The sequence below is a fragment of the Kryptolebias marmoratus genome, linkage group LG3 (assembly GCF_001649575.2).
Source record: "Kryptolebias marmoratus isolate JLee-2015 linkage group LG3, ASM164957v2, whole genome shotgun sequence".
Taxonomy (NCBI): domain Eukaryota; kingdom Metazoa; phylum Chordata; class Actinopteri; order Cyprinodontiformes; family Rivulidae; genus Kryptolebias; species Kryptolebias marmoratus.
The window spans coordinates 11397041-11410093 of NC_051432.1; the positions used below are offsets into that span (position 1 = coordinate 11397041).

General features: G+C 40.7%; 2 protein-coding genes across 4 annotated transcripts; one reads left to right on the forward strand and one right to left on the reverse strand.

Moving 5' to 3' along the window:
- Nucleotides 1-562: 562 nt before the first annotated feature.
- On the forward strand, nucleotides 563-9821 carry cfap97 (cilia and flagella associated protein 97). Of its 3 annotated transcripts, none has more exons than XM_017419130.3 (6): nucleotides 563-663; nucleotides 2420-2603; nucleotides 2700-3290; nucleotides 3760-4040; nucleotides 8357-8519; nucleotides 9312-9821. In XM_017419130.3, the coding sequence occupies exons 2-6, from the start codon at nucleotides 2438-2440 to the stop codon at nucleotides 9425-9427; spliced, it is 1317 nt and encodes a 438-aa protein (XP_017274619.1). In that variant the 5' UTR covers nucleotides 563-663; nucleotides 2420-2437; the 3' UTR covers nucleotides 9428-9821. The 3 variants fall into 3 exon arrangements, with proteins under 3 accessions (XP_017274619.1, XP_017274535.1, XP_037830823.1); XM_017419046.3 differs by having other exon boundaries at nucleotides 594-764; XM_037974895.1 differs by lacking the exon at nucleotides 2420-2603 and having other exon boundaries at nucleotides 594-764.
- Nucleotides 9822-10368: 547 nt separating this feature from the next.
- slc25a4 (solute carrier family 25 member 4) lies at nucleotides 10369-12416 on the reverse strand. Its single transcript, XM_017430262.3, has 4 exons — nucleotides 12217-12416; nucleotides 11212-11698; nucleotides 10982-11122; nucleotides 10369-10901 (listed from the first exon to the last, which is right to left on the reverse strand). The coding sequence occupies exons 1-4, from the start codon at nucleotides 12325-12327 to the stop codon at nucleotides 10741-10743; spliced, it is 900 nt and encodes a 299-aa protein (XP_017285751.1). The 5' UTR covers nucleotides 12328-12416; the 3' UTR covers nucleotides 10369-10740.
- Between the last annotated feature and the right edge of the window lie 637 nt (nucleotides 12417-13053).

The following is a 13053-nucleotide window of genomic DNA, read 5'->3' on the forward strand; positions in this document are numbered from 1 at the left end:
CCCCCCCTTTGGATTTGATTACTTGGACAATTCAAGATAAAAAAATATTACTGTCTAATGAGCTGTCAAGGGGCGTAGTATCATTGTTACCCCAAGTATTAACGTTTGGCACAGTATATCACAATGCATTTATAGTTAGGTTCTTAAAAGGTCAAATAAAATCAAAAATAGGCAAAAAACAAATAAAAAAACTACAACTGTACAAAGCAAGCTGATCAAACTCACAAACTACTATAGGCCTAACTTTTTTTTTTTTACACAATGTTGTTTTTATATCATTAAATCATTTTATATTTCTCAGCCAATTAGTAAATATATTTAAAAAAAATGATTGTGCTGTTTTCAAAATCATAACTTGCATATTTAGCTTTTAAAAGCTCTTCAACTCTTAAGAGTAAAATTTTTAATTATCTCTATAAAGCAGTGTTTTGCATATATATATGAAAATTTAACATAGTTCACAGAATACTTACAGTTCAGAGATCTTTTTTGTTTTGACAATATTTAATTTAAACCTGAGAGTTGCCTTCGAGCTCTCCATATGAAATGCGGTTTGCGCATGCGCAGAGTAAAGTCTCACTCAGAAACCGTTACCAGGAAGTGACGCTACATAGTTACCAAGCGCTCTGTCGCTGTTTCTGGTCGTTGTGTGTCTTTTGAAAGGTTTGGGTTTCCACTTTTTGTCTTTTTTACTATGATATGTTATTTCTTCTGAAGTAAATATAGCTATAACGTGAAACACTGCCTGTGCGACCCTTCGTCAGGTAAGATATCGCCTCGTGTCCGCACAGCTAAAGTCAGCTAACCGTGGTTGAACGGTTATCAACGGTAATGTCTATCAGCTGTTCTGCTTGTATTTTCTATATTGTAAAGGACGATTTGCTCTCGTTATGTGTAAAAGTAGGACGATCTCTAAACTAAAGTGTCTTTACTGTCAGCTCCGTCAAAGTATGGTTTTATACCAAGAAAGATCACCACAGATGCCATCTTTGCTTTGAGGATGCTGATGGAGAAGTACAGAGAGGGTCAGAAAGAACTTCATTGTGTTTTTGTGGATTTAGAGAAAGCATATGACAGGGTGCCAAGAGAGGAGCTGTGGTGTTGTATGTGAGGCTACAAGGAGCAGAGGTCACAAAGGTGCAGGATTTCAAGTACTTAGGGTCGACTGTCCAAGGAAACGGGGAGAGTGGTAAAGAGGTGAAGAAGAGAGTCCAGGTAGGACGGAGTGGAATGAGAAAAGTTTCAGGAGTGATTTATGACAAAAGGATGGCAGCAACGGTCAAAGGAAATGTTTACAAGACAGTGGTGAGAGCAGCTATGTTGTATGGTTTAGAGACAGTGGGACTGACAAAAAGACAGGAGACAGAACTGGAAGAGGCAGAGCTAAAGATGCTGAGGTTCTCCTTGGGAGGGACAAGGATGGACAGGATTAGGAATGAGGTCATCAGAGGTACAGCACAGGTTGAAGGACTGGGAGATAGAGAGGCTAGACTGAGATGGTTTGAACATGTGCAGAGGAGGGACAGTGGGTATATTGGTAGGATGTTAGAGATGCAGCTGCCAGGAAAATGACAAAGAGGAGATACATGGATGCAGTTAGAGAGGACACAGGAGACAGAGTTAGATGGAGGATTGTTGTGTCTTTGCATCTCTTGAAAAGTCATTTTGCGTATCTTTATTTCCTGTCATCTTTGCAATACCTCTAAAGGTTATACATATATTAGTATCTCACACTTTTCTATACAAATATCTTTTTATTTTTTAAAACCTTTTTTGGGATCCTTGTTCATCTCTGTCTGTGCGGTCATTTTGCATTCATACATCCAAAACTACAATGCTCACTGAGCTTTAGGGCCTTTTCCCATCGGGTCTGTTTAGTGACTATCTTTAGATCATATTTGGGTAAAATGTGGCCTGAGGACCAGAAGCGGCATTTGGGCCATCTTCATTTAGTCCTTGATTTTTTAAAATAAAAACTGCTTAAAATACAGTAACTCAATCTACATTCGCTTTCTATTATTAAGGTATTTTGGCAGATTAAAGCCAAAGAAACTCAGTATTTCCTCTGTGTGTTTTCAACAAAAAAAAATGCCTTCAGTGTTTTGGACAAATGCAGACCTAAACTTTATTTATTCACCTACTCACTTACTTACTTATTTATTTATTTTACCAGGTTAGTAAGATTAGTAATTATATTGGCAGAACCATGCTTTAAAAAAATCTCTAAAATTAAATTTTTTTTTAGATAAATTATTTGAAAAAAAAAAAACCCTACATTTTAAGAACATGCACAGCAGGAGACTGGTTAGCCATACTGTAAAGTTTAATTTATTTGTAGAAAATGTCAAAACACACTGTCGCTGTTCTTTAAACTTTATACCATTATTATCTAACCTTGCACTCATTCCCTATCTCACAGGGGTTGAGAGAAGCGGCCATGTTCAACCCAAGTGAGCTAGAAGGTGAAGTGCATCACTCGTTTTTTGACAGTGATTGTGATGATGGCAAGGGAGATGGCAGAAAAAAGAAAGAAGGCTTGAAGATAGAAAAGCAGAGCTCAAAAGCACATAAGCAGTTACCTGCAAACAATACCAAAGATGCAGGTACTGACCTTTCCCCAAGGATGAGAAGGTACTTGAAACAAGCTAAGAACAAAAAGAGCAGAGCATCTAATGTGTTGTCTGTTTCCTGTATGTCAGATAAAGCTGTAAGGAATGGCAGTGATAGTGACGATAAGTCAAATCTGCACCCTAAAGGACCCAGTGGAGCATTTATGGCTTTGGTGACTGATGCATTGGAGACGGATTATGTCTACACCCATAGTCCAGATGAAACAGGAGAAAAAGCCTCGGTATTCAGTGCCAGCCCAAAAAGGAGGAGTGAGAAATCATCACAAAGTCAGCACTGCCAAAACCTGTCTCCCACTTCAACTGATGCCAGTGCAGATGCAGACTCTGAGAGCTCCTGCACCAGTCCGAGGTCTCATTCAGGGTCCCCCAGGCTGCCCAAAACCACCAAGTCTTCTTTACGTCATGGAGTGAGAAGGACCAGAGTGGGCTCAGCAGGGTCTCGGGATTTGCCTGCCGTAAGTACAGATGAGTCAGAAGACACGGTAACAGATGTGAGCCCCCTCTCCTCGCCTGATTCAAGCCCACCACGATCATTAAATCCGAACCACACAGACGTGGGAAAGGGAAGCAGTGAAGAGCGGCAGAAGCAGGAGAGTGTGCCCTCCAGTGGCCTCAGCAACATACATCAAGACGAGAGTTCATATCAGGAAATGGATGAAAGTGAGTACACCTGTGGGTGTATTCCATGTTTGTTTGTTTTCTTTGTTAATGAAAAAAATGCTCTGTCTACTGTTTCATATTTTTGCAGTGGTAAGAATATTCACACATGAACATATTTTCTCGTTTCTTGACAAATAGTTACATAAATTAACCTTCAACCTCAATTTTTCTTTTGCAATCATTCATCTGGAAGGAAGAGAAAGCAGACTTTGACAGAGCTATCAAATAAAACCATCCTTAAGATTCAGTTTTAATTTAATTGAATAACTTTTTGTTCTTTTCAAACTAATAAAACTGGCTATTTTATAGTGTTATGTGATGCAAATGTTCATATTTTAGTATGCATTAGACATCTTTAAATCATCTTTCTTTTCTGAACTGTATATATATAAAAAACAATATTTTATGAAGTTTTTGAGGAAGGCCCATGCAGTGTTTAATGATAACAAATGCACTTTCCACCAATCAGGCTCCTTCACTTTAGAAAGTCGGCTTGAGCACAAACTGGTCCTCCACCGTCCTGGAGGGAGGAACAGGAAGAACTACTCATTTACCAACGACGAGGTCCTGCGCATAGATCGAGAGAATCAGCGACTTCTCCGGGAGCTGTCGCGCCTTTCTCCAGCACCCAGCTCGGGGAAGGCAGCAGGGACGAACGCCTGCGTGGCCAATAACTCACCTCTGATTCACATCCCTCACAGTGCACTTAACAGGCAGCGGGAACAGCGACGCATTGAGCGGGAGAACCTGGTGAGTAACTACACTTTGGTCAGAACTCATAACTTCACACTTCACACTTGATTGTTGCCATTAATCAATCATTAGATTGGACAGTCATTGTTTAGTATGTTTTTTTTTTTTTTTTCTTCAACAATCTTTTTCTCTGACCTTTGATTTTATACATGGTGTTTACAATTCATTGGCTATGTATTACTTTAAGAAATATTTACTAGTATTTAATTTTCTTGCATTTATCAAATATCTTTTGGTACACAATCACATAATAAGCACAATTGAAAGGTTCTGTTTGTTCTAAACAGTACAAATATGAAATCAAAGGTCAGCGTGAGACACGTTGATTTCTTTGAAATGTTTGGGTGACTCATGCACCCAAGCTGTTTGCCATTTGGTGGATGAATACATTGATAAATTAAAAGTCCAACATTCATATCATCCACCACTTTTCATGCCAGAGCTTTAGACTTCGAACGTCTGATGTTAAGACATGACAGAGTAGTAGTTGTTTTATTTAAACCTTGAAACTAACATTATGGTTACATCTGAAAGTTAATCAGTTTTACATGTGCATCCAATGATGACTTTCGGAAAGTTTCATTAATCTGTCCAGTTGTTCGTGAAATACTATTTTTCTACCAAACGGGGTCGACTCCAGCAGTTAATGGTAAAGTTTTAAACAAAGATTTTGCACAATGGGTAGCATTTGTGTTATCTGTAAAACTAACTTAGTTATGGCCATTTTTGTGTCAGTCGGTGGACGTATTTTAGCGGTACATCAAATGATTACTTCCTAAACGTTTCATCAAAATCCATCCAAAGCCATTTTGGTAACAGACATAATCACAGGCACGAGCAAAAACATTATTTTCCTCCTTCGCTTTTCGGCGGCTGGCAATAACTATTAGAAAACACTGTTGGAAAGCTGGACGCTTGGCAGGGAGAGAACCATGGTCTAAACCTCCACAGATTACCGCAAACGCATTGGGGTGTTTGTAGCTTAGCAACAACTAAGCTGATGACATCTAATGCTGCATCGCTGGTGGCTGTCAGAGCAACCTGGGGGGGCAGTCTTAGTAGACAATATAGATGAAAACTCGCAGGTAAATGTTCAATTTCTAGGGTACAGGGATGCCTCTGAACCACAACGTCCAGTTTTACACAAACTGTTTGTACCAGACATTTAAATTTCCCTTTACTCCTTTTTATTTGCTGTTTTTGTCTGCTGTCTGCTCAGTCTGTCTGAAAGCTGGGTAGGGTGGTGTTAGAGACAGGAATATCCAGTCAAGAAAATTAGTACAAATCTCATCAAATTAGGTCATTTTTTTCAGAGCCAAAGTATGTTAGATAACCAGTTAGTTGTTCTTAGATATAAAGGGATATTTGTTTCACCTTTCTGCACCCTGTGAAAGGCCCTCCTCTGGTTAGTACCTGGATCTTTTGAGTTGCAAGAATCTTTATATTGCTTCATTTTGTCAGTGCATGTCACCTTGATTTGGGCTTTGTCTGATTGAAGGCTTGTTCACGAGTGATGGTAGGATGAAACAAGAGATGGACTGATGGATTGGCGCCCCATCTGCGGTAATGAGGGAGTTGTTCCAGTCATTTGTGATGGAGGAAAAGCTTTATTTGAAAAGCAAGGCTTTTGATTTACTGGTCCGTCTACGGTCCAACTCTCGTGCATGGTCATGATGAATGGATCGTGACCGAAAGAAATAAAATTCCAGATACAAGCAGTTGAAATGAGCTTTCATTGTAGAGTATCTGGGCTCAGCCTTAGAAATAAGATGAGGAGCTCCATCATCCGGGATGAGCTCGTAGTAGAGCCAGGGGTTTAGAATTTGGGGGTAAAGAGTACTGTTTATCCAACTTAAAAAGCCTGGAATGAAAAGGGTTTTAAAAACATTAGTGAGTGATACTGATCAAGTGACCATGGGGGCTCACCTAGATGGTTTATACATAGAGCCCAGAATTTCGTGCTAGAGCCACCGCTGCTTCACATAAAAAAAAGAGTCAGCCAAGGTTCTTCGGGCATTTGATTAGCATGCCTCCTGAACTTCTCCCTCTGGAAATTTCCCAGGCACATCCAACTAGGCGGAGCCCCAGAACTCATTGGAGGGATTCTATCCTTTCTGGCCTGGGAATGTCTTTGGTTCCCCTAGAACAGTGGTATCCAGTCCTGGTCCTTGAGGCCACTATCTGCATGTTTTAGTTGTTTCTCTGCTCATCAGCAGGTTTTCAAGTTCTACAGAAGCCTGTTGATCGCTCAGTCATTCAAATCAAGAGTGACAAAGCAAAGAAACATCTAAAACATAAAACAAACTGTGTTTCCTGCTAATTGTGCGAGAAGACACAAAAAAGTCCGAAAGATCCATGAAAGCTCTTATTAGACTTGATCAGCTTTGTGTCTCACCACAGCAGACCTTCAGAGGTTTAATGGCATCAAAGACTCAGTGCATCAGGTAATTTGTTTCCCTCTTTGGCATTTTAAGGATGGTCTATTTGGTCAGAGATGGTCATAATGTTATGGCTGATAGGTGTATTAGGGTACTGATCATTTGGGTTTAGTCAGTGTTGGTCTGAAAGCACGCCTCTGAAAACTGACACTGAACTTTTATAGACTGCAGCAGGTGGGGGGCTTGGAGCAGTGCTACAGAGTGACGCGAACCAGGTCAAACTCTGACGTTTTAGCTCCTCACACACACACACACACACACACACACACTTAATATTTTAACTTTACTACTTAGGCATAAACAATCATATTTAAAAAAGTAATGATATTTAATAATGAGATCCGGAAAACGTTGTTTGAATTGTTGCTATATCGAAGTTTGAAAAGTGGAAGAGCTTGTGGGATTTTTCTTGAGTTTCATTTATTAGTTTAAACTCATTTGAATTATTATTTGTGAATAATTTTAATAAAGAAATAACTTTCAGCCACTTTCAGAACAAACTGTCCTGTCTCTGAGCTGCATCTTGTCAGGACGGCTCTTTCTCTATTCTTAGAGGGAAGTAACCGAATCTGCCGTGTGATCAGAGTGCCCCCCCTACACACACACACCCACACACACACAACACACATCACACATGTAACACGCCTCATTTGTCCTGCACAAAAAGATCAACTTATACTGTATGTATTTTCTTTTTTCCAAAGAAGTGAAATTATTTTGATTAGGTTAACTGTGAAGAGCTTTGAAATGATTCCTACTTTGGAAACGGGCGATGAGCTCGACTGCAGTCAGAAATCCACAACTTCTTTCCATACGATGTTGAAAGTAGAACTTTTTGATGCTCGAGCTTGTTGTTTGTCGGAGACTTGGCTTTCCTACGGAGTGTTTTATATTCAACCAGTCGCTCACGCTGAGCCGACTGTGGCTTTTTCTGAATTTTAATTGAAAATTATAACTCAGAAACATTGCTGGATTTGTTTGCTTTATGACCGATATGCAGATTTTTCTTACTTAACTCATCTAAAGCGTTTGCCAGGAGATTAACTGCAGCCTTGCGAAACAAACGTTTTGGCGCAGTGATGTACATGATCAAGTATTGATGACATTTTGAACCAGAAATGCTTCAGTTTGGTTCATGGGCTCAGGTATTGTGTGATTAAGCATTTGTCAACTTTTTCCTCAGTTTGCCTTTTTTAAGAATTACTTTTTGATGCCTTCTAGTGAGAACATATTTGACAAAACTGACTGAAGGACGATACAGCTCTCTGTGTCAGGATTTTGCTGGCATTATATTTTAAGGACACGACTTTTAGATGCTGCCGCTGTACTTTTTGTCCTGTTTATGTTTTTTCCCCAATGTCCTCAAGTTGTCCAGGTTTCTGCGTCCTGCACTCCATGTCAGAATACACTCAGTGTTTGATTAATGGCTCTTTCAGGATCACCTTGTTGGAATGAAAACATCAATTTATGCCTTTCAAAATGTGCTGTTTTGTTTTGTTTTTATTTTGTAAATGTAAAAAAAATAGGTCTTTGTGATGAGCTGTTATTAATAAACGAACACAGAATATTTTATTGAAAATATCTCATTTTAAAAAGTCACAATTTATTTCAGTATATTACATACTATTAAATTGTTAGTTTTGCTGTAAATGGTTGCACTGGAGTTAGTTTTAACTATTTTTCAGCTTATTTGTTTTAAGTTAGTTTTTGCTTAAACTGAACCGACTCAAACATATTACTTGCAAATGCTTGATCTCTTTCTGCCACTGATTGTAGCTGGTGTGCCAGGATGATCAGCATTTACGCTCCAGGTTTTAATTAGCAAATACAAGGTTATAAATACAACTCCTCTTTTGTTTTTCATTTTTAAAACAGGCTTTCTTAAAGAGACTGGAGTCTGTCAAGTCCACGCCTGGCCTGAGGCGTTCAGAACAGCTGGCAGACTATCAACGCCACGTCGGCTACCTGGGAGCTCCGTCGTATCCCATCTACAGGTCCCCTGTGAAAAAGGAGAGATGCAGCAGGAGGCCGTCCTCAGGTAGGTTTTTGTCCAGATCTGCTGACTTTTACGGAGTTAAACTGCAACGCTTTACAGTCGTATGTATGCTTTCAAGGTTATGACAGAATCGTGTCTGAATACTTCATCGTTTGAGGCCTTCAGCCACTCACATTAGCTTCATTAAGAACTCGCAGTCTCATTCATATTAAAGCTTGTGTCTCGTCTCACCCAGTTTATAAACAGAAAGGTTTGTTAGGTAACTTGTGCAGCATGAAACTGCAGCTGTGCACACAAATATCTGTGTGCTTTTAACAAAGAATCAGACTTTCGGTGTCTGTCTTCTTTTTTTTTGTTGCTGTTGTTGTTGTTTTTAACAGTCTGACATTGTTTGTGTTCATTTCTAATTAAAGTACACAAAGAGGATCTGCACAACATTTTTCTCAGTCTGAGGCAGCAGATTTCTTATGTCTGAGCTGCAGCTTCCAGATGGCAGCAGAGATTTAATTAACACAAAGAGAGAGCATTCAGGCAGTTTGGAACAGCTGTGGGTTCTTGTAAGAATCACTCGTCTATTTATAGATCAGTAACTGGTTTACTGTTCCCATGCTTATAATCAGATATAATTTTGATAGTAGTTTTTTTTTTGCCTTGGGTTTAAAAATCAGGCTTTAAATAACATACCAGGACCAGAGTCCAGCGTCTGTTTATCTGGGCAGCACCTAATACTTCCTTTACATTTAATCCTTAAAAAAATGGAAGAAAAAGAAAGAGCAAAGTTTCTGTTGAGATTACAATAAGTTTATTTGGGAACATTTTTTTTTCTCTTGTCAGCACTCACAGGTCCCAGACCAGCCAGCTCCAGAGCAGCTTTCACCAACACTGACTCCAGCAGCACACCCGTACCCAGGTCCAAAAAACTGAGCGCAGCCCGACCCGCCTGGTGCTGAGAATACTCCGTCTAATTCACAATAAAAACACATAACCGGTTCTCTGCAGGGATGTGTATCGGTGTCAAATCATCACAGAAGTTGAGTATAAAGTGTACAACCCGTGGAAGATAATTTAACGTATGTAGTTTCAGAAACTTTACCCGACTGAAGCTCCTCTGCAGTTTGTGTTTCATATTATTTTATTTATGTTCCTTTATGGTAAAATACACTGCAGCTTGAGCCCTGACAATCTGTTAACAGTTTAAAGCTGACTTTGTATTACAACTGGAACTCTTTGCAGCACTTAGATCTTTATTTTTTCTCCCAAAATACACCTATCTATTGCTGGGAATTTTCATCTACACTAAAAAAAAAAAAAAAAAAAATCGAACAGCTTATTATTTCCTAACAACAGTTATATCGTTGTCTGTGGTTTGCCTAATCTGTTACTTGTTGAGTAAACTGCTTGTTCCACGTCAAAGCTGAGCACTGATGCCACCGTGGGTACAAAAAGGGTTTTATTTATGTACACTGCTGCATATAAAACAAACTCTTTTTCTGTTGCTGATGAATATTTAGTAGTTTTTTTAAAAATCAAAATAACATGAGCTGTGGTACACAGCATGCCAGATGAGATTTTAATTGATGCACTTGATCACTTGTTTTCAGATATTAAGCTTGTTTAATTTTGACTGAATGTCAATAAACTGTATTTTATAGTTTTTTAAAATAAAGATATTTGAAAAAAATAATGGAAGGTAAAGTCTATTTAGAAGCTACACTGTTTTTGGTAGATAGTATTTTCCATTGTGGCTCAGTCGCACAACTGTGCGTACTTCTACTAAACCTTCGGTAACAATACCTTCAAGATTTTCTTCTCTCATGGCAAGCAAAACAAAAAAAACATACTGTAATGTGAAACAAACAAGAATGAGGAAGACTCTAAGGACCACAGAGACTGAGTTATAGGCTAAAGTTTTATTAATAAATAAAGTAAGAGGTGCGATACAAGGGTCAGAGTGGTCACAACACAACTTATGGGCCTCAGCAACAAACACCGGGGAGCGTCATGGTCTGTGTCATCACATTATCTCCACCAGCTGTCGTACTGAAAGACAGCCTTTTAGCAAATGGTAATGAGGTATATAAATACATATATACACATGTTTGATGAGGCACAAACTCAGGTCAAGTCCGCACCTTCCCTCAGGCTGCTGCACAGGAGCCTACAGCCCACACTGTGATTCACCAGGCTGCATCACAAGAATAAGACTTAAACAAAGTGGAGGGTTTCCTTCAGGGGCTTGGGAAGTGAGGGGGGGGTGGGGACTTTAGTATGTGTACTTCTTGATTTCGTCATACAACACCAGCACGAAGGCGCCACCCATGCCTCTGATCACGTTGGACCAAGCGCCCTTGAAGAAAGCTCGTCCTCCCTCGTCCTTGAGGATCTTCTTCCAGCAGTCGATTGTGCCCTTGTACATGATATCAGCTGGGGAGACAGAAAACAAGTGAGGCACTCGTGCCCAAGTGGGCGTTTGGCAGAACCAACAAGCTTGGGTCGACACTCACCTCCTTTGCGTCCTGACTGCATCATCATACGACGCCTGACGGTGTCGAAGGGATATGAGACGAGACCTGCGGCAGCGGTGACGGTCTGGGCGATCATCCAGCTGATGATGATGTGCGTGTTCTTAGGATCTGGCAGCATGCCTGTATGAAGAAGTCAATAAGTCACTAGCAAGAACATGCAAAAAAAAAAAGAAAACTGGATACAGATGGGGTTGGACAGGTGTGCGCACCTTTGGCTGTGTCGAAGCACCCGAAGTAAGCTGCTCTGTAGATGATGATACCCTGCACTGACACGTTGAAGCCCAGGTAGAGGCCCTTGATGCCGTCGGTCTTGAAGATCTTGGCGATGCAGTTTCCAAGGCCGGTGAACTCCCTCTCTGCGGGGCCCTTGCCAATGTCGGCGGCCAGCCTCGTCCTGGCGAAGTCCAGCGGGTACACGAAGCAGAGCGACGTGGCTCCGGCGGCACCGCCGGACGCCAGGTTACCAGCGAAGTAACGCCAGAACTGTGTCCTCTGATCCACGCCACCAAGGAAGATTTTCTTGTACTTGTCTTTGAAGGCGAAGTTCAGGGCCTGGGTGGGGAAGTAACGGATGACGTTGGCCAGGTTGCCTCTCCAGAACGAGATGAAGCCCTGCTCCTTTGGGATTCTGACCACGCAGTCAATGATGCCCTTGTACTGCATCTCGGCGGTGATCTGTTTGCTGGCATGCTGCACCTGTTTAGAGATAAGAAGCGGACATAATTTAAAGGTAAATTCACACCTTCACAATAAAGAAGATTCTTTTGAAATGTTAGAGTTTAACATCCTGCAGCCGGTATTTTCCGAAGGCACACTCCGGTCACTTGAGACTCCTCTGCGTGTATTAGATTTCATCCTTTGAGTTAAATTTAGAAATTGCTCTTTTACAGCAGTGATTTCCTGTAAAAACTATTTAATTAACTTAAAAAAAAAATCATCCTCAACAACTATTATGGCCGGGTCTTTTTTTTTTTTCTTTGAAAGCACGTGGCCGGAGTTCGTTCCACCTGTGCGTAAAACTATCCCCACGCTGACGTCTCATATATCCTTTGGCATTACGCACGAGACCGTATGAACCCTGTCAGTGTGCAGCAGGACATCTCCTCCCTTTAGAGAGGATCCCATTTAAACTTTTCACGTTTTGGTTTATCGGTCACCGACAAATTACGCACGCATTACGCACAGGCTGCCAACATCTGGCTCCGTTCCTTTACCTGCAGCAACAGCTTGACTCTCTCAATGGGGGCGACAGCTGTTTTGGAGATGGCAGCGGCGATGCCACCGGCCAAAAAGTCCTTCATGAAACTGATTACGGCGTCCGACATGGCTGGGTGTTTCCAGTGCAGGCTTCGTTCCAAACTTCACCAAGATCCTCGAGGAAACCCTACGCCCCTCCAAGTGGACGAGGCAGCCCCCCAGCTGTTCTTATATATGGGGGCCATTCATCGCGAGAAGTTTGAGTGATGGATTTGCAGCTTGTCGAACGGAGGGACGAGGCTGAAAAAATTTCCGAGGTTGAAGTTCAAGACGTACGCCATGTTGTTTTTTTTCTGGGGGGGGCGAGAGCTGGCGGCCAAAGCCGGGGGACGTTTAAAGGACACAAAGTGTTCAGTCTGATAACTATCCAAACATAAATATCCACAGTGGTAATTTGGTAATTTATCACAGTGGACTTCCTGCTCATTAACAGAAGGGTTGGCTGAGAGTTCAAAAGCCAGAAAAATGAAGAAATGAGTCAAAGTGGATCTGAAGTAAAGTGGCATCATATGTGATTCCCTCAGAGATAAAAACACAAAAATGATCACAAAACACAAACAAATTGTTATCACAAACTCATTATTATTACTTTGATATGAAAGCCAGCATAATTCATCCCATTGCTATGGCACAGTCATAAAACCCTCAATATCTATCTATCTATCTATCTATCTATCTATCTATCTATCTATCTATCTATCTATCTATCTATCTATCTATCTATCTATCTATCTATCTATCTATCTCACATCAACAGTGTTCGTGCAGACTGCTTTTCCTCCAAAGTGACATTA

What these genes read in the sequence shown, in the direction of transcription:
- cfap97 (XM_017419130.3), top strand. Translation starts at nt 2,438, where the DNA reads ATGTTCAACCCAAGTGAGCTAGAAGGTGAAGTGCATCACTCGTTTTTT. An exon ending in AAACAATACCAAAGATGCAG is followed by an intron (nt 2,604 to 2,699) that starts GTACTGACCTTT and finishes CCTGTATGTCAG; the next exon opens with ATAAAGCTGTAAGGAATGGC. An exon ending in GCATTGAGCGGGAGAACCTG is followed by an intron (nt 4,041 to 8,356) that starts GTGAGTAACTAC and finishes TTTTTAAAACAG; the next exon opens with GCTTTCTTAAAGAGACTGGA.
- slc25a4 (XM_017430262.3), bottom strand. Translation starts at nt 12,327, where the DNA reads ATGTCGGACGCCGTAATCAGTTTCATGAAGGACTTTTTGGCCGGTGGC. An exon ending in GTGCTTCGACACAGCCAAAG is followed by an intron (nt 11,123 to 11,211) that starts GTGCGCACACCT and finishes TTCTTCATACAG; the next exon opens with GCATGCTGCCAGATCCTAAG. An exon ending in GCAGTCAGGACGCAAAGGAG is followed by an intron (nt 10,902 to 10,981) that starts GTGAGTGTCGAC and finishes CTGTCTCCCCAG; the next exon opens with CTGATATCATGTACAAGGGC.